Below are 19678 nucleotides of genomic sequence, written 5' to 3'. Positions count from 1 at the left end.
CACTGTTTTAAAAATGCAAGTAAAGCTCTATTAGAGTTAAAAAGTAACTTGTAACTATCCAAGAGGGAAGAGATTATGTGAAAAACTCAAGTAATAGAAGTGAAGTGTGAAGATAATGGATAAATAACTTGGGTTCAGGAATTTTTTTGAAAATCATTGAAATACCTAGGCCAGTTCGTTATATTGATGCGAAATAAAATGTGTGAATTTGTCTCTTTAATGACTTGAAAAATGATCTGCACTGCACATATGTGAGCAAGAGAATACTGTGGCAGAAATAGAAATTGTAATAGATTACTAGCGTGAGAAGAATAATTGAGCCTTTGAGCCATTTAGTTGGTGAAGGAAGTTACTTTTGCAAAGAAATCAAGATGTAGTTAACAAAAGGGACTCCAGAACAAGGCCATAACACTGAAGAGAAGTGGCATTGATGGCATACCTACTGGTGGTCTTTCCTTGATGAATAACAGGCACCTGTCTCCACTGCAGTCACTTCTCTGGACCATTGAATATTGCAAACAAGTAAATAATAATTTTCTAGTTGAGTTGGATGCTAGGAACGTAGGGGAAGGTGCCATTGGTAGTTTGTCATCTGTCATGGGAAGGCAACCAGAGAATTTGGGAATGACATTTTGGAGATGCTTTCACTCTGTGAACTGTACAGAGTAGTGCTTGTTCAGCATCAGTGTGCAGTTTCTAAGTTTGTCAAATCACATGGAGATGATGACCAAGCAGCTCTGGCTTTTCTTTATTATCACTGATCCCATCACTAGCATAGTCCTTTGTTTGCATGAAATCAGGCAAGCCTGTTAGGTTTAAAAGAGACTACACTGTGGGCAGAAAAGAGATGTAGTCTTTTTTTGATGGAAGGTCTCAAAACTGCTTAAATTATCCTCTTGGTTAAGGAGAGCTCTTTGATTCCCTGGGGAAAATAAGTCTTAGTAGAACACCCTTGATTAACTATTTCACCTAAATATGGCTAGGTAGGACACGTCTCCTTTCGTTCTTTAGTGATGTGGGGCTTGTCTGCTTTCCTACAAAATAAGGCGTGCAGCTGCATTTACTACAACATATCTTCTCAGTTGTAGCAGTTGTTTGCATTCACTATAAGGATCTTAACCTTTGTTTTAAAAAGATCTTTCTTCCTGGATGTACCAAATGTAAGGGATTCACTGGTCCAGCGTGAAGCATGACATCAACCACTGTCTCTCTGCAGTTTAGAAACCTGTCATAAGAGCAAAGTGCATCCATCCAGGAAGAGATAATCAGTAGTTTCTGGAATCAGGAATCTCTCTTTCTGTTAGACTACTTGACATTTCATCTGGAATTGAAGATTCACCTTTTTGTTGTTTTTGTTTTAATAGCAAAAGTGTTTCTTCCAGTTGAGTTTCTGATATAGAAAGCAGCCTAACCATTTAAAAGCAAATAATTTTTTTTGGCTTTGTTTTCTTAAAGAGGACTTAATGTCTTGCATACTTAATGCTTCCACTTGATGGGTGAGAACATGGATATCGCATAGTGCTATATTAAACATGATTAAATGCATTTCTAGACTGCACACTTTGAGTGCTGTGATGCGAGTTGAAAATAAACTGGATCAGTGATGTCACGTTCTCAGCTTGTTGACTTTAATTTGAAACTTTTATTTTAAGCTTTAATCCTTTGTGGTACTTAGCATCATGTGTTCTGTATTACTTTTCTGTTATGTTTTTTATCCCTTTCAAGTTGATGGGAGTTCAGAAATTCAATTTACATCCCTGCTCTTATTATTTTACTCTTTTTGTAGCCATCTGACTCTACTCACATCACAAGTGATGATGAAAGATTTCTTCATAATCTAATATCAGAAGAAAGGGATAAAGAGAGTTTCACAGCAGTTGTCATTACAGGTGTACAACCAGATCACATGCAGTACTTGAAAAACTACTTTCATCTTTGGACAAGGCAGCTGGCGTAAGTTGGTGATTTAAAAGATTTAAAAAGTGGGATACTAACAAAGTCAGATAATTATGAACTGCTTTCTTTTTGTTCTTTGACATTGGCCTTATTCCTGTTAAGGCTGTTGATGCTACAATTAGTATTCTTACCTAACCAATTTTACAGAAACTAACACAACTGAGTGGGCCCCCCCAGCCAAAGATGTGACTTGATGATTGATACATAATTACCCACTATAATTTTTAGTAGCCTATTCAACTTAAAGTTGTATTACTAATGTAATAATTTGTTAATCTAATTACTAATAACTGCATCAGTTACTTTGCTCAGGGCTGTGCTCTAATTGGTACCTAGCTTTGTATTTGCAGTCTTAGGGGATCTTTTCGTTGGTTGGCTTTTTTAAACAACAACAACAAAAAGTACTGCTGCTTCATCCCAGTTTAAGAGGGAGAAGGATATATGATACTGTCCACTCTGTACTACAGTAATGTCATCAGTGGGCCTGCAGAGCCTGGAGATACCTGTGAATAGTTTTTGGGCTTACCTGTTAAGATGATGGATCCATCTGTGAATGTAAACTGAAATACAAAGTCACAGACCAATTTTGAAATCTGGCGAACTATAGAGCTTTGTTTTCAAACTATGATTTTGTTTTTGTGATACCTATAATCTGATAATAGATATACTTAAAAAGAGGATTAATATAAGAATCAAATAATGTCTTATTATGTGAAATATCATTCAGTGTTGCACATAAAAACTTGTTGCTGAAACTATTTTTAACCTCATGAAAATGTAGGGTACATCTACATGCAGAGAATAACTTAGGTCCCTCATTAGCTTCCAGGTGCTCGTCAAGTGAACACTCACACTTAAGTGTGTGTTAGTTCTTTCCAGCCATCTCTTGAAGTGAAAGAGCTGCCTCTGTTTGAGATGGAACCCAGGTGCAATTACTCAAATATATGCCCTGTAGCTGTTAACACTAAAACCAATCAGATTTAGCCTTCCAGTGCTACACAGTCCTGCATCACTATTTCAGCTGTAATGGCCCTTTACCCCTTGAACACCTCCCCATTCCCTTCTGCCATGCATTTTGCCACACATGCATGATACCAGTTTCATTCTGCTTTAATAGGCTGCAGCACAGCCCTCATTATTTTGGGTGCTTTGAAGTGGAGATGAACCTCTAAAATAACTATGTCTTAAGGCCATGAGACTACCTTTTGAAGAAATGCAGACGAAATACTAAGCAATTTGGACATACCATAAAGTCCTGAGCAATGAGACTATGAGGAGCTGTTTTCTGGAAACCAAGATTTCTCTTTGGGGAACATTTAGTGCAGTGGATGTCAGAAGCAAAGCAATTATAAACTTGCAGGTGCATTTAACTTTTGTCATGCATTCAGTCCCATTGACTCGTATAATCTCATTTTTGTCCACATGATCCCCCAAAGGCTTAAGGATTCAGTCTTTGAAGTTGGAAGAACTAGCTAGCTTGCTGAAAAGTTAAAGTAAATAGAGTTAAGTTCCTCAGTTTTCTCAAATTGCGTATGTCTATGAAATTAATTAATCTATCTGACGTGTGGATTTTTTGAAGTTTCTTAAATGAGGAAAAACGCCCATTAGAAAACAATGTTTACAACAGAAAAATTATTTCTAATATATGGATCACATTCGTGAGTCCTACCTATATTCAAATTTTTATAAATAACTTAAAGATAATCATTGTTTGTTACATGTTTCTATTACTGGGAGATGATTGATACAAAACTGGTATCAGAAACAGTGTGGAAAGATTTGTGGCTCTAGTTCTTTCTGATCTCCAGAGTGCAGAACAATTTACAGTAGTTTTATTAGTTTACCCTGTGATGTAAAGGATCTGTAGCCATGTAACAGTTCTATTTTTTTGCACTTCTGCATTTTTTTTAAAATTTGTTGCAATTATTTTACCCAAAAATTGGTCCTAATGTGATTGTGCATGACAGAGATGAGAGGAATGAAAAGCAGTCACTCCCTTTAGTGAATCTTCTTTACCAGATATATGTTGTCAAGGAGTTGATTTATAACAGTGCAACAAACCAGTTATGTTTTAATAAAAATACGAGCTTATTTTGATTTTCAAAAAAATTATAATGTGCAATTTTTTAATTTCACTTGCTGGTTTGTGTTTTTTTCTGAAATGTATTTCAGACATATTTATCACTATTATATCCATGGACCGAAAGGAAATGAAGCTAATGCTGTAACAAAAGACATAAGCCCTTTCAACAACATCGACATTCAGGTAAAAGATTTTATACATGTTAGTCAAAAGTCCTCTTTGATGGCAACTTACTTCATGTTGTGCTTGTTTCTCTGTAATCATGCATTTTAAAATACAGCATTCCAAGATGTTATGTTGTTTAATTTTTTGAAGTCATTTTATTTAGCATTACAATGTAGGAACTAATCCATTTGCTAACAGTTAATTGTCAAAATGCTTATTACTGTAAGTCTTTTGCTCTAAGGAAAATCAACTTGTTTTCCTTTTTTTCCAGATTTCAATGTTTGAAAAAGGAAAAGTACCAAAGATTGTCAATCTGAGGGAGATCAAAGATGACATGCAGACATTGTATATAAATACTGCAGCAGATAGTTTTGAGTTTAAGGCACATGTTGAAGAAGAAGGTATAGTTGAAGGTATCATCCGATACCATCCCTTCCTGTATGATAAAGAAACATACCCTGATGATCCATGTTTTCCATCAAGTAAGTGAAGTGTTTTGCTGCTTGTCAGTTCTGTCATATAGAGTGCTACTACTCTAAATGTTTTAATGAAATAAAAACTAGAACAATTTAAGTTGAAGTGCAAATTGTTACCTGATTTAGGTTGCGCTGGAACAGAAATTCTTTTGGATGCATTTTTTTTAGATGAACAGATCTTGTGAATAAATTGTCTGTTGTGGTAACTCATTCCTGTAAACCTGATCTTTGACGTAACACCATCTGATTTCAAACTATAAAACCTTTCCGAATGTAGTCCAACTGAAACTTTGCACTTTCCTGACTGCATCTTTGCTCCAACAAAGTGATAAAATATGAGCAGTTAGATTGAAGAGATTCTAGTATCAGAATACTGCAAAGGACAACATGTAGTCTTAAGTTCTTAATTTAAAATGTTTTTTTCAGTCTTGATGAGTTTTCAAATGCTAGGGGTTTTAAAATATTTTGTGTTGGTGTTTTATTTTTTTTTTTTTTGGACAAAGCAAATCTTGAGTTAATTGGGACAAGATTTTATGATACTACAAGAACATCAGTTGAAACTAAGGAAAAAGTAACATACAACTTTGAAATATTCAAATTTGGTAGATTTGGTAATATTTGACTTCTGTTTAAAATTTTTGTTTAGCTTTCTTAGTTTTTCTGCTTGGTATTTCTAAAACAGGAAAAAAACCCTAATATTATACATGATGATCTTGATATCATGTGCATTGCTACTGTGCTCAAGTTAATAACAATAGTACTTCTTAATTTAGATTGCTCTGTTTCTTTATATATTAGTTTCTTAAGGAAATATATTCAAGGAGACTTCTTTTTTTATCAAGGGTTAAATGATGATGATGATGATGACTGCTTTATAGTAGAAAAAGGTGCCAGAGGAAAAAGGCCTATTTTTGAATGCTTTTGGAATGGAAGATTAATACCATACACAACTGTGGAAGAGTAAGTGGTAATCTGTTTCTACAGTCTGTTTCTATAATTGTAAACCTCTCTTTATAAAAAGAATTTCAATGTCTTTCTCCTTTTAAGTTTTGACTGGTGTGCTCCTCCAAAGAAGAGAGGATTGGCACCAATTGAGTGCTACAACAGAATTTCTGGTGCATTGTTTACCAATGATAAGTTCCAGGTCAGCACAAACAAACTCACTTTCATGGATCTGGAGCTGAAGCTAAAGGATAAGAATACTCTGTTCACGCGAATCTTCAATGGACAGGTAATTGTTGCATTCTGTTAAGTGTTTCTTCCTGGTGAAGTTCAATGTGTGTGATACAGAAATGTTTGCTCACTTGTTATTTGTTCATGTCTCTGGTTTAGTGAGCAGTGAAGCTCAATCTTGAAATCTGAAAAATTAAGACTCAGTATTTTTCCTTTTATTTTCTTAAGCAATTACTGTATTTAGTTGTTATATGACAGTTTTTGTGGAAAAACCCTCTTCCTAAAGGAATATGGCTGCTCGGGGAAGCACTTTTTTTTGTCTTGAAATGTAGTTTTCCTAGAATTTTTTAGTGTTTTCAAACTGAAGAATCCTTTTTTTTCTTTGTGTCTTTGTTTCTGTTTCTTTGTTTCTTTATTTGTCTTTTTTGTTTGTTCTTTTGTACTTTTGTATCTCTGTACTGTTGCAATTGTACAGACTTCTGATGTGGTCAGATTCAAATTCTGTAATACATTGTAAATATGTACTTATTTTGTAATCTCTTTATAGGAGCAGCGAATGAAAATTGACAGAGAATTTGCTCTGTGGCTCAAAGAGTGTCATGAAAAATATGACAAACAGATAAAATTCACAGTCTTTAAAGGAATAACTGTACGTAGTGATATACCATCCAAAAGAATGCAGAGCCCTTGGACAACATATGCTGCAATAGAGTGGGATGGAAAAACATACAAAACTGGGCAGCTGGTAAGTTAGTTGAACCCTCTGAAAGGCAAATACTGTACATTTGATGCAGGAGTAATGTATTAATTGGTCTCTTCTGCTTACAGGTGAAAACCACTAAGACTCATCCAATATTCTATGGAAGTATTGAGAAATTTTTTTTGTATGGAGACCATGATGGGGATATATTTGCCACTGGAGGAGAGGTTCAAATTGCTTTGGTAAGAACAAATACAGAAATGATTCACACAGCTAGTATGGATATTAAATCTTTAAACATGTTGTCAGACTTAATTAAGTTACCTTTAAATAACAGTTGAAAATGATGTAATATTTGACAATCAGCAGTCTAGAAATGCTCAACTTTAGCTTTAATGTGAATATGTTAAAATTATTGTTCATTATCAACCACCTGACTTGTTAAAATTTGCATATGAAATAAAGTGTCACAGTTGGCATCAAGAGTATGTTGAGCATCCATTTGTAACCCTTGTGATTTCAGCAAATTTTAAAACGTAGTCTTGTGGTGTCACCATGTAGTATTTATTATCATATTGCATTATGTCTATGTTGAGTTGTCTAGTCCCTTGACTGGGAGGTCTTTCTTCTCTGACATATTGTAAATTCTGACCATTTATAACTGCACTGAATTTTTATTTCAGGAACCACAAGCATTGTATGCTGAAACGAAAATTATTCCAATCTCAAAACTTGACAGAACAGTGTCTGACAAAGTTGTTAAAAAATACATAGAGGATGAAATGGCAAGGTAAGCACTAAGTAATAATTACATAATTGTGGAGGTCCTAATTACAGTTTTTGTATTTAATCAGGAATTAAACAAAGTTCAATTTTGTTCCCAAATGGGAAAGCAGTCAGCTGTTTCAGTAGAAACAAAAAAAAATTATAAACCAAGAAGAAATAGCTTGGAATTTGTTTTTTTTTTTTTTCCCTACCCCAAAAATAGCTTCATGTCTATTTAACTTAAGATAAATTGCCCTTTATTTTAACTTACTGAAAAAATGTTCACCCTTTCTTTTTTGTTAGGCTTCCTGACAAATTATCAGTAACATGGCCTGAAGGAGATGAGTTGTTACCAAATGATACAAGATTTGCTGGTACACCAATAGGTATACTTTTTTCTTCCAAATACTAAAATATTAAATGGCAGTTTAAAAATACATCATGCACTCTTGTTAAAAAGACAAGCATACAGACATCTCTGATCACTTTTAATCCACAGCATATTTTAGAAGTCTGTCATTTTTCATTTTAAATACAGGAGCGTTAAGAATAGAAATTTTGAATAAAAAAGGAGAAGCAATGCAAAAACTTCCAGGTACAAGCCACGGAGGTTCAAAGAAACTTCTTGTTGAACTCAAGGTTATTTTGCATTGTGAGTATTTCATTATATTTAATTGTATCTTTATTATTTTTAAAGTGCATAATGGATAAGGTATTTCACTTTATAATATGTATATATCTAAAATACATATTAGAATTTGATAAATGGATGTGGTAGTTAGACAATACTCCACCAGTTTGTGTAGCATTTCAAAGCCACTTTTCATGAAATGACAAGTGCCTCAGTGCCATGTATTTAATGTCTTAATGCTGTACTTTGATTACATCTTCTGTCACAAGTAAGGAGGGCCTATCAATTCCAGCCTATCTACTTAACATGCATAAGAACATGGGTAAAATGGATAATGTTTCTGTAATTAGCATAGCAATTTACATGAGCTGCATAAAAGTAGGGATCAGACTAGTTTAGTATCTAATATAAAGTCACTTCAGAATTTAAAAAAAAAATCAAGTTTCTTTTAATTGACTGTTTAGTGGTTTCCATTTTGTGGGTGCTTCACTTGATGTTCTCACATTGCATTGTTAAGAATTGCATTCTGTCCAAGGCAGCTGAAATCACTCAGTTTTGTTTTGAACACAGAATTAGAACACTAAATTCTCTGAAAACTCAAATTCTGCACATATTAAATGTATTTGAAACTTGTAGAAACTTAAAATCTTGTTTATCTTGTTTCTTTCCATACACCATAGGAAAATGAATTCCTTTATCTGTTAAGAGTTATAAAAATACCTTTCTGAAGCACTGAGGTTATTGTAGTGATACACGTCAAAGGAAAACAAATGGAAGTATACGTATTACAACAAATGGAAGCATACAATTTAGTATGTGTGTCATGAGACTACACATGGTATTTTAATGGCACTCATTTATGGGAGCTGGCTGCTATGCATTACCATTGTCCAGCGTAGTGTCCTGGGGCATAAAGAGGTTGGAGTTGAAAAAACAGTGTTCGTTTAATATAGATTATCAAATTGTCTCCTATCAGTATGAGTGACAAACCAGTGTTTCACAAACTTAGTATGGTACAGCATCCTGACTTCAGAAAGTATGAACTTGAGAGAGACCTGGTGTTTCTATTGCTCTGTTTTGTCAGGGTTGTTCTAGGATTACTGAAAAGTCTGCCTCCAGACCTTTCATGTCTCTCGACCCATTAATTGATTGATGGAAATTTGTACTTTTAACTGTTTCTACTTCCTGTGTTAGCTTTTTTCTGTACTCAGTTGAAGAATCAGTAGTGTAATCTTCATGTTCTTCACCAGAACAATGAACAAGGTCCTATAAGTGATGATTTGGGCATGGCATACCTGTCAAACTCAAACCCCTAATTGTATGAATGAGAGAAATGTAGTTATACCCATACAAAGGCCAAGAGCAAATATCATGTGCAAGAAGTTCTTTTGAAGAATGGAATACTTGGCAGACTGTACTATGGACTACCAAGAGAGCTGAGCTATGAGAAACCTGCTCTATTACTGGGGAGTCTTATTATACAAGCTTTGATTCAAAATTAGGGTTTGAATTACAGTTAAGAGAATGATAAAAGTCTAGTTGACAGCTCTTACTTTATCTTATGTATGCCATTTGGTGCAAGAACAGGGTCTTGAAACAGTTTTGCTAAGCTGTAAAACAATTTGTTTTTCTACTGCATTTCTTTTTGTTCTGTGTAGTCTTATTACAGTCACATTCTATATTCTAAAGTGTATTTTGGGAATAAAAAAGTATTAATGCCTCTTGACACTTCCAATAATAAATCTTACTTCTGTATTTATCTTAGGTTAGAGAACCAGTCAGTAAAACTGCCTCAGAGTTTCAGTTGTTCTGTTTTTGTATGTGTTTTAATTCTGAAGAGGTTTATAAAGACAGATAAAACAATTGGGAGCAAAACAGGAATGTTCTTTTATCTTAGTTATATGTTCTGTCAACTGCACATTTTTACCATTGCTTCCATTTAAACAATTTTGCTGCAGTCGTTTGTAAAGTTGATCCATTGCCAGCACGGAGTGCTGAGTGTTCATACTTAATAGGGAACATACAACAAAAGAGTTAATAAAATTCAGCTTTACAAACCTTCTACTTTCAGTGCAATGTACTTGAGGCTAGCAATTTTTAATTAAAATGGGATTAGACAGGGAACTCATTTTTTTTAGCTGTGATCAATGTGTTTAGTTGTGAAGCTAAATTGATGTTTATTAGATCCAGAAACGATAGTGATACTTCATAATAGTAATACCAATGCTTGAAAAAGTTAAGAATTACAGTGTAAAATTTAAATACATGTAGCTGAGTGTTTGTTTTGCAGCACCTACTGAGAATAAAGAAATAATTTCCCATATCAGTCAGCATGGAGGCAAGTGGCCGTACTGGTTTAAAAAAATGGGTAAGTTTGCATATTCAGTATCTTCAGTCTGTGTATAATTTTTTTTTCTATCTAATTGTACTTTTATTTCTGTTTAGAAAATCTTCAGAAACTTGGTAACTACTCCTTGAAACTGCAAGTAGTATTGAATGAAAGTAATGCAGACACTTATGCAGGAAGGCCTCTACCATCTAAAGTATTTAAATTTACTATTGTAGGTAAGAATTCCAATCTTCTTTCTCCTATTTCTAGTGTTTCTGTTTGATTCATAGTATATCAAAATTTGTCATGTTCTAGTTGAGAGGTGATTTTCATCACTGAAAAGTAGTATTTGCACGTCAAATTTGAAGCATTTCCAGGAAACATGTTTTTTGTAGTAGGTTTTGATCTCACATGTAATGTGTTGGCTCTGCAGCAGGCAGTTTTACAGAAAAAATAAAGTTTTGATGGAATCTAAAGCTCCCTGATGTGAACTTTCCCAAATGTACTTAAAAAAATAAACTTACACTTCATTAGAATCACCCTCTTTCCTCATGCCATTGACACAAATATTCTTTCATAAAACGAGTATTCATTAGCCCAACTTTCATGCATAAACCACAGAAACTCATTAAGAAACAGGTTATACATTTAAAATAAATATGTTGAGATTGAAGTCTTTTTTTAATTAATTAAGGAAGAACCCTATGCAAAGCTAAATTCTCATTTGGTTGTAATGGATATGTCTCTTTGGATTAATCATCATAAAATACTTACCACAATGCTTACTAGAATACTCACTTAAGAAAGGATTGGCATGGAAGGAGAGGTGGTAGGATAGCCCAGGGGTGTTTAGGCTTTCTGGAGCTTGATGATGGTGACAGTTAATGTTGAGTGTTTGTGGCTAAGAGAGCTGGGAAGGCCAACAAGACAGATACTTTGGTGGGAGTCTGTTACAGACCACCCAACCAGGATGCAGAGGCAGATTAAATACATAAGCAGCTGGGAGAAGCGTCACAATCACTAGTCCTTGTTCTTGTGGGGGACTTTACCGTACCAGATGTCTGCTGGAAATACAACACAGCAGAGAGGAAATGGTCTAGGAGGTTCTTGGAGTGTGTGGAACAGAACTTGCTGACACAACTGGTGAGGGAGCCAGCTAGGGAAGGAGCCCCATCAGACTTTCTGTTTGTGAGCAGAGAAGTACTGGTGGCTGGTCGGAGGCTGTCTCGAGCATGTCGATCACAAAATGGTAGTTTACTCTGTTTACTGTTAGTGAAGAAGGAAGGAGAATGGTTAGCAGAACTGCCACCTTGGATGTACCGAGGGCAGAATTTGGCCTGTTTAGGTGAATGATTGACAGAGTCCCTTGGGAGGTAGTCCTGACGGGCAGAGGAATCCAGAAAGGCTGGAGAAGAAGAGCAAAAAGGAAGCTCATGACCTGGTCTTTGGAAGACTTTGGCCTCTTCAAAGATCTGCCTGGTAGAGTTCTATGGAAAGAGGCCCTGTACAGACAGGGGGCACAAGCAAGCTTGTTAGTATTCACGGGTCACCTCCAAGCTCAAGTCTGGTTCATCCCACTGAATAGGAAGTCAGACAAAAATACCTGGGGGCCTGCATGGATGAACAAGGAGCTACTGCCAAAACTCAACACAAAGAAGTATACAGAAGGTGGAAATAGGAACAGGTAACCAGGGAGGAATACAGAGACGCTATCCAAGCACAGAGGCATGGGGTTGGGAAAGCCAAAGTCCAGTTGGAATTGAAAGTGGAATCACTGGCAAGTGATATATCAAAGCCAACAAGGTGGGTATCTTTAAATATATGGGTGACAAAAGGATGGCTGAAATAAACATGGGCCCACTGCTGAATGGGGCAGGGAACACAGGATGTGGAAAAGGCTGAGATATTGAAATAGTCTTTGCCTTAATATTTACTAGTAAGACAGACCTCAGGAATCCCAGGCCCCAAATACTGGTGGAAGGTCTGGGGCAAGAAAGATACATCCTTGGTGGAAGATGATCAGGCCCGGGAATACCTAAGCAAACTGGTGATATATAAATCCATGGGCCATGATGGGATGCACTCATGAAGCAGAGAGCTGGCTGACATCCTTATGAGGCCACTCATGCTAATTGAATAATCATGGCAATTGAGAGAGCTGCCTGATGTTTTGAGGAAACCATCACTCCCATCTACAAAAAGCGCAAAGAGGACACAGAGAGCCACAGGCCAGTCAGTTTCATCTCAATCCATGGGAAGATGATGGAACAGCTAGTCCTGAAAACCATTTCCAGGTACATGAAGGGCAAGAAGATCATCAGGAGTAGTTAGCGTGAATTTGCCCTCTATGATGAAAGGACTAGCTTAGTAGATGTTGTCTACCTAGACTTCAGCAAGATTCTCATCAGTAAGATCCCATAAGATCCTCACAGAGAAGCTGATGAAGGTTGAGCTGGATGAACAGACTGAGGTGAATTAACAAATAGCAGAACAGCTGAGCCCGGAGAGTGATGATCTGTGGCTCTAAGTCTAGTTGGAGGACAGTAAGTAGTGGTTACCCCATGGGTCAGTACAGGGTTTGATTGTGCTTTATATCTTCATTCATGATCTGGATGATGAGACAGAATGTACCTTCAGCAAGTTTGCTGATAACACAAAACTGGGAAGAGTGGCTGATACACTTGAGAATTTGACACCTCTTGAGGTACCTCAGCAGGCTGCCAAAGTTGGCTCTCGGGAACCTTATGAAATTCAACATGAAGGGCAAAGTCCTGCATTTGCAGAAGGACAACCCCCAAGTTGCCACCCAAGTGTCTGGAAAGCAGCTTTGCAGGAAAGAACCTGGGCGTCCTGGTGGGCAGCAGGTGAACACGAACCAACAATGTGTCCTCACTGCAACAAGCAGCAACAGCCTCTTGGGCTGCATTAGAAGCAGGCTGAGGGAGGTAATACTCTCTCTCCACTCAGAGTTGGTGAGGCCACCCCTGGAGTACTGTGCCCAGAACTGGACACATTATATTATGACACAGAGACATGGACATACTGGAGAGAGTCCAGGGGCCATGAAGATGATGAAGGGACTGGAGGGTGGTGAGGCACTGGAACAATTTGCCCTGAGAAATTGTGGATGCCCCATCCCTGGAAGTGTCCAAGGACAGGCTCGATGCAGCTCTGAGCAACCTGGTCTAGTGGAAGGTGTCCCTGTCCATGGCAGGGGGGTTTGGAACTGGATAATCTTTACGGTCCCTTCCAAAATAAAACCATTCTATGATTCCATGATTTCTTACCTGAAGAAAGTCTGTGGGATCAGTGACTGTTCTGCCTGGAGAAGAGAATACTCATGGGGATCTTATCAATGTCTGTAAACAACTGAAGGGAGTGTAAAGAAGGTGGAGCCAGGCTCTTTCCAGTGGTGCTCAGTTGACAGGACCAGAGGCAATGGGCACACACTGAAACACAGGAGGTTCTCTCCAAACATCAGGAAACAGGTTTTTCTTCACTATTAAGGTGACCCAGTGCTGGCACAAGTTGCCTGAGAAGTTGTGGAGTTTCCTTTCTTGGGGATAGTAAAAAGTTGTCTAAATACGTTCCTGGGCAACTGACTCTAGGTGGCCCCACTTGGGGGCCAGGGACATTGGATAAAATAACCTCCAGAAAACCCTTCTGAACTCAGCCATTCTGTGAACTTTATCTACAAGGGGGACAGGAAGAAGGAAAGTAAAAAAAACCCTCTAATTTCTTTGCATTTAATGTTAAAATGCATATTTTTGTCACAATTTTGGGAGATACAGCTAACATCTATTTTCAGAAGATCAAGAAAAAAAGAAATCAGTGTTTTCTGTAGCCTCCTGTTTCTTTCACAAAATGACAGGCTTTAAATGCAAATTCTTGAGGCAGAAAAGAGTTCTTTGTATGTAGCATATTCTTCTAAAAGCTGCTTATTGGCAGAGTAGAAAGAGGTATTCTTGTATGATAACACAGGAAAAAAATGTTTGGCATTACTTGAAAAGAGTAGCTATTTGAACATATGTCTGAAAACATGCCATTGAAGGCTCAAGATATTTCTGTGAACTTGCAAGAAAAGAAAAGAAAAAATCTCATTTTCTGAACAAAAATGAGCCTTGTCTGCTCTTTTCTCTCTTTATCAAAGTGAAAAGAGAATCTTTTCAGTAGTAGTGTGGCTTCCCCCAGTATGGCAGCATTCAATTAAAAATTCCTTCAGCTATAACAACTGAAATAAACAAATCTCCTTGGAAAGGAATAAAACTTTGAAAAATCTATTTAGCTAATATTTTGGTACTTCTAACTCAAGGGATACCAAAATCAACTTTAGCTATCTATTGCTGCTTTTGTATTTAATCAGAAGATAGTTCAACATTTTTAACACTGCCAGTTTTTTAAGGTAAATATTTCAAGTTTTTATTTTTGCAATAGTTTTGTGTTGTCTCAGAGGCAGCCATAAAGCTTCATGCTTATTATTCCAAAATATTGGTATTTGTGTTACTTTTTATGTATGTTGATTCTAAAAATCCAGAAAAGAACAGTCTACACTGAAAAAGCATTTTTGGCTGAGTAACAAATTATTCTATTTCACTAACAGCGGGTTGTTGCTGAGTGTTTATACCTCTTGATAAGCTAAAAAATTGTCATAAATGCTGGTTAAAACTGAGCTTTCTAAGTCAGACTACAAGGTTTGTGGTTTTAGTTCAGACATGTTCTTTTAGTAGTTGCTTACTTTAATATTGCGGGAGTTACTTTATTGTTACTTTCTCAAATCATTTTACAGTTTTAGCATTCACTTATAATGATAAATAAAGTTGTAGACATTGTAAAGTTGGGGTCTTTTTCTTGTTATAACCAGTGACTAATTTTGGCCAATACAAGGTATCTGTCATGTGTTGTGCAAAGGAAGCTCCCTGATAATGACACCCCTAGGTGTTGAAAGCAGTTGTTAATTTGAGTTTGAAATTGTTTGGTAGGGTATTTATTTACCATTTAGCTCAGCAGGGCATTGCTTCTTTTTTCAAAGGCCACTTGGTCAAGACAGTCTAATTCCACAAAATACGATTCTCGATTTACATGCTCCCACTTGTGGCCGCTGTTTGGTCTTGTTTGTTAGTGCCTAATTTGAGGCAGTCTAGTGGGGCCAGGTTTCACAGGATAGATACACTCACATTTCTTTTTCTAATACTCGTCATCCCATATTTTTATCTCTCAAATTTGGGGTAGTTGTAGAACAAAAATTTTTAGTTGCATGAATGATTTATTTTACCAGAATTAAAGCAATTAAATGTTTAAGAAAAGCTGTCCACACAGAATTGTTCACTTTCAGGTGCTGTATTGGTGTTGTGAATACTTTGGGAATTTTGACTATCCTGTTATGTTTCTTACACTGTAGTCTACTGCTGTTATATTTTAACTATTGTTTTTATTTTAGTGTAAGTTAAAAAAAAGAACAATCCAATAAACCGTAACTTTGGTTATAACTGTATTCTGAACAACCTGTTTACTTTGCATCTGAAAACTACTTGACTTAATCGCAGCCTTAATCAAGAAAAAGCCAATGAACACACATAATTCTTTCTAAAAAAGTATCATTCTTTTCTCTTAGAGGGCAAACCACAGAAATTTTTGGTGGGTCTTTTGGAGCTTCCTTTTCGAATTGGAGTACCTTTTAATATTCCTTTGGAACTGCAGGATGAATTTGGTCATCCAACGCACTTGACAACTCGCCTTAGACCAATTCTGGAAGCTAGGTAATACAGCCATCTCTCTTTTTTTTTTTTTTTTTTTAATTGCCCTTTCTTCACGTGACAATAATATAATAATTCTTTAAGATTTATCTGAATGATATACTGGGAATTTCTCACATAAATTAACTGACATTTTTGCTTTTATTTTCATAAGAGTATCTGAAAATATCTTGTCTGTTAAAACTCTGTGTTTCTAAATTCTCTTATGTTTCTATATATTTTTCTAGTGGATTAACATTGAAGCATGAAGACATACCTGTGGCAACAAAGTGTATCATTAAGGGTGTTAGTGCTAAAGGCTGTATAAATAGTTGCCAAGGCAAGGTAGGCTAATAAATTTAAACTTGAAGTAACATATTAAAAAAAAAAAAAGATACAGAGAAAATAAGTTTTGTGTAAAATGACTTGTCACATAGTGTTGGCTAAGTTTGGTCTACATTAGTGACTACAGGTATTTCTTGGGATATTTCCAAATTATCTCTTAGAGCTCTACGTGGAGCAATTTATATTTCCCATACCTGCACTCTTTTCAGTTGATGGAACTGGAAGGGCTGAGCAAAACATGAGTATGTGGTAGAGTGCACCCAGCACACCAAATCAGCTGTCTTAGTTTGAACTGGTGCTGAGATTGGTTTAAGCCTGACCCTGAACTGTGCCATAAATCAAGTCCCTCCTGATGGGAGAGAATTTTCTTATAGTCCTTGCAAGGAGTTTCAAAGATAAACCGAGACTTTTCCTTGAGTTTCAGTGCTTCCAGATAGTTGTTTATTAAGTCTTATCAGAGGAACAGAGCCACTAGCGTGACCCAGGTACAGCATAGAGCACAGAAAAGCAGGAGTGGAGGCTCTCTATCAAGATTTACACAGCCTTTTAAAGATATTTTAACCAGTAGTTACTAAAAACATATATTATTTTCACTTTCCTACCAATTATTCAGTAACATGCGCAGAACTGCGGAATTCTCTATCCAATCATTCCAAACTACTTTTACTGCAGAACATGGAGTAGTAGAAGAAGGTTTAGAGAACAACAACAATCCTCCATTTTGATATTTTTTACTCTTATCTATTTACTACATAGAGAAGCCCAAAACCTCTAAATTTTTCACCCTGTGACAATCTTACATAGTAGTCTATCACCTAATTCACACCACTGTATTTTCTAGTTCTTGTCTGATTGTTGGTAATTTTTTCCAAGGTTGGAGGCTAAAACAATGTTGTTCAGGGGGGGTAAGAACCCTTAAAAGCAGGCAGAGAAATATTCTTGGCATGCTGGGTTCCTACATAAGCCAAATCATCCCGGTGACTTCTGCATTGAAAGATGATAGGGAGCACTGAAATCTTCCATTCTTAGTTGAGATGATGAGTAGTAATAGCTAGTATGCAGGGTGTCTGCTTGAGCTTCTTTAAATGTTTCCGCTATTCTGGTTGCACTTCAGTAGTGAGTATGTTATCCAAATCTAGCCTGTTACTGATGGATTCTCAGCACCTTGTCAAGCTGCTGCTTTACTGTAAAAACCAAAACATATATTACACGTTAAAGGTATTTCTTTCATAAAACAGGTCTTAATGCTTCTGATAAATATAGACTTAAAGGTTTTTTAAAAATAATTTAAACATTATTTATATGGCATATTTACACAGTATTTTAGCCAGGTCCATATCCCTTCATTTAGTCTTGTAGTCTAGCATAGTAAAGATAAAGCTAGGAGCTGAGTTACCCCAATTACACTGTTGATATTATTGCTTAAAAAATAGTGAATACTGTTGCTGGTAGAAGGATGTCTAAATAGGAGAAAGAGCATATACCTGCTTATTGAAAATTAAATTAATTAATTTCAGTGTAGTAAATTTTGTAGGCAATGTTCAGAATTTAAGGTGAAGGGCAAGAATAATGCCGTAAGATGGAGTGGATTATGAGAAGTAAAGTGTAGAGGAGCAAAAGTGCCAGACTTTAGCAAGAGATAAATTTGGTGAGGGGAAAGACCAAGAATCATTTAAGGAACTGATGTTTGGTAATCATCATACCATAATAATTAAAAAAGAAGGGGTGTTACTTTCTTATTATTATTCTTCATTCTCTCATTTTAATACAAAAATTGGTTTTAGTGATGCAGTTTACAGGAGTTATTTTTATTAAATCCTCAATCAAAGATGAGATGGACAGTGGTAGTGGTGCCTTGCTGAGGAACAACAAACACAGAACTTGCAGACCCTTTCTTTAAAACTACTTTTCTTTTGAACTGCTATATTTTTCCCTATTAAAACAGCTTCTAAGCAGGAAACCACAAGTTATGATAGCTGCTTTTCATGGTTTCAGAACCATGTAGTTTAACATACAAATCCTGAATTGAATGTCTCTGGTTATAATAACATGGAAAAGACAGATTTCAGTACAGGGGGAAAAAAATTTTTGTTTTTTTGTAGCAGTGCAAGAAAATTTCTAGGAACTTCTGAAATTAACATATGTACAAATTGACATGTTTATGTGAGACTATTATATGGTTTTGTTTAAGTTAATATTTAAAATATTCTTTTCATTAGAATTTTAATCTGAAGATTACTCTTCCTGGTTTAAAAGAAGATACACAAGTCATTAAAATAAGATTGCAGCCTGGTAAGTATCCCTAAAATATTTAGTGAAATTCTCTTAAATATTATTCTGACACTATTAATGAAAGCTTCTCTCAATAAAGTAAAATATTTAGTGAGGCATAAAAAAGGATCCAAGTGATGACTAGGAAGGAAATAAAGCCAGGAGCATGTCATTCTTGGCAGGAATATCATTGTGCTCACAGCCCAATTTTATCTACTATTCCAGGAGCTGGGATTTTTGTCTGCTTATTTGAGATGCATTTTCCTCTTTTAATTACTTTAAATCTTTTTCTTATCAAATACCTCTGAATGAATGAATTTCTTATCTTCTCATTTTTCTTTAGCATTGAGATTTATAATCTGCATTGACCTGTTCTCCCTGCAGAAAAGATTTTTGTGAATGAGTACGTGCTCATTCAGTTTCTTACCCCAGCAAAGGGGGATGCTTTGGCAATTGAATTATGTCTGAAATTTTAATGTTACATTGTTGAATGTATCATAATGCAGGAGAGGATCATAGAGGTCTGTAAGGATACTGCCCTTACCAGACTTTTATGTTTTGTGGATGTCTTGATTTTGAGGACTCCCTTACATGAGATCTGTTATCCCTTGTTACCTGGCTTCTTCTGGTTTTGGGATATAAGGTAGTATGACTAAATTTTTAAATTAGCCTCCCAGATTACCAAACATCAGTCTTGCCCGTCTCATTTTGCAGAGAAATTGTGTGCTATTTTGTAAGACCAACAATGCACAGTGTAGTCCATTATTCTTTTGAGGAGTTAAGGTTTTATGTAGAAAACAGCAAAATTACTGGACTTGAGACAGACTGTGTTGTGTGTTACTGTTATTTACCTTGGTCTAAAGGCAGCTTCATCCTTCATAGTGATTTTGACAATGTAAAGATCCTTCACTACCTCTTTCTTCTCACTTGAGTTATATCCTTGGCCTTGAAAGCTCTTTTTTGACAAAGTAGTTATAAAAGCTATTTCAGTCTCGTTCTTCAACCAGTGAGTTTGAAATAGAAGTTTTAATAAATCATGCATAAAGGATGCT

At 36.0% G+C, this 19678-nt stretch overlaps 1 protein-coding gene across 1 annotated transcript in view; it reads left to right on the top strand.

Annotated features, from left to right (window-relative positions):
• SMCHD1 (structural maintenance of chromosomes flexible hinge domain containing 1) overlaps positions 1 to 19678 on the top strand; it is a 69640-nt gene that overhangs the window by 18112 nt on the left and 31850 nt on the right. Inside the window, exons 8-22 of the mRNA XM_048289460.1 lie at positions 1787 to 1953; positions 4129 to 4222; positions 4476 to 4686; positions 5523 to 5640; positions 5728 to 5911; positions 6401 to 6598; positions 6682 to 6795; positions 7237 to 7343; positions 7622 to 7704; positions 7857 to 7970; positions 10240 to 10317; positions 10395 to 10514; positions 15890 to 16034; positions 16259 to 16355; positions 18575 to 18647. Coding sequence (XP_048145417.1) covers positions 1787 to 1953; positions 4129 to 4222; positions 4476 to 4686; positions 5523 to 5640; positions 5728 to 5911; positions 6401 to 6598; positions 6682 to 6795; positions 7237 to 7343; positions 7622 to 7704; positions 7857 to 7970; positions 10240 to 10317; positions 10395 to 10514; positions 15890 to 16034; positions 16259 to 16355; positions 18575 to 18647 — 1903 coding nt within the window. The remainder of the gene's footprint in view (positions 1 to 1786; positions 1954 to 4128; positions 4223 to 4475; positions 4687 to 5522; positions 5641 to 5727; positions 5912 to 6400; positions 6599 to 6681; positions 6796 to 7236; positions 7344 to 7621; positions 7705 to 7856; positions 7971 to 10239; positions 10318 to 10394; positions 10515 to 15889; positions 16035 to 16258; positions 16356 to 18574; positions 18648 to 19678) is intronic.

This window comes from Corvus hawaiiensis, chromosome 30 (genome assembly GCF_020740725.1).
Source record: "Corvus hawaiiensis isolate bCorHaw1 chromosome 30, bCorHaw1.pri.cur, whole genome shotgun sequence".
Classification (NCBI taxonomy): Eukaryota; Metazoa; Chordata; class Aves; order Passeriformes; family Corvidae; genus Corvus; species Corvus hawaiiensis.
The sequence above is the reverse complement of the archived record's forward strand: the minus strand, read 5'-3'. Positions and strand labels throughout refer to the sequence as shown.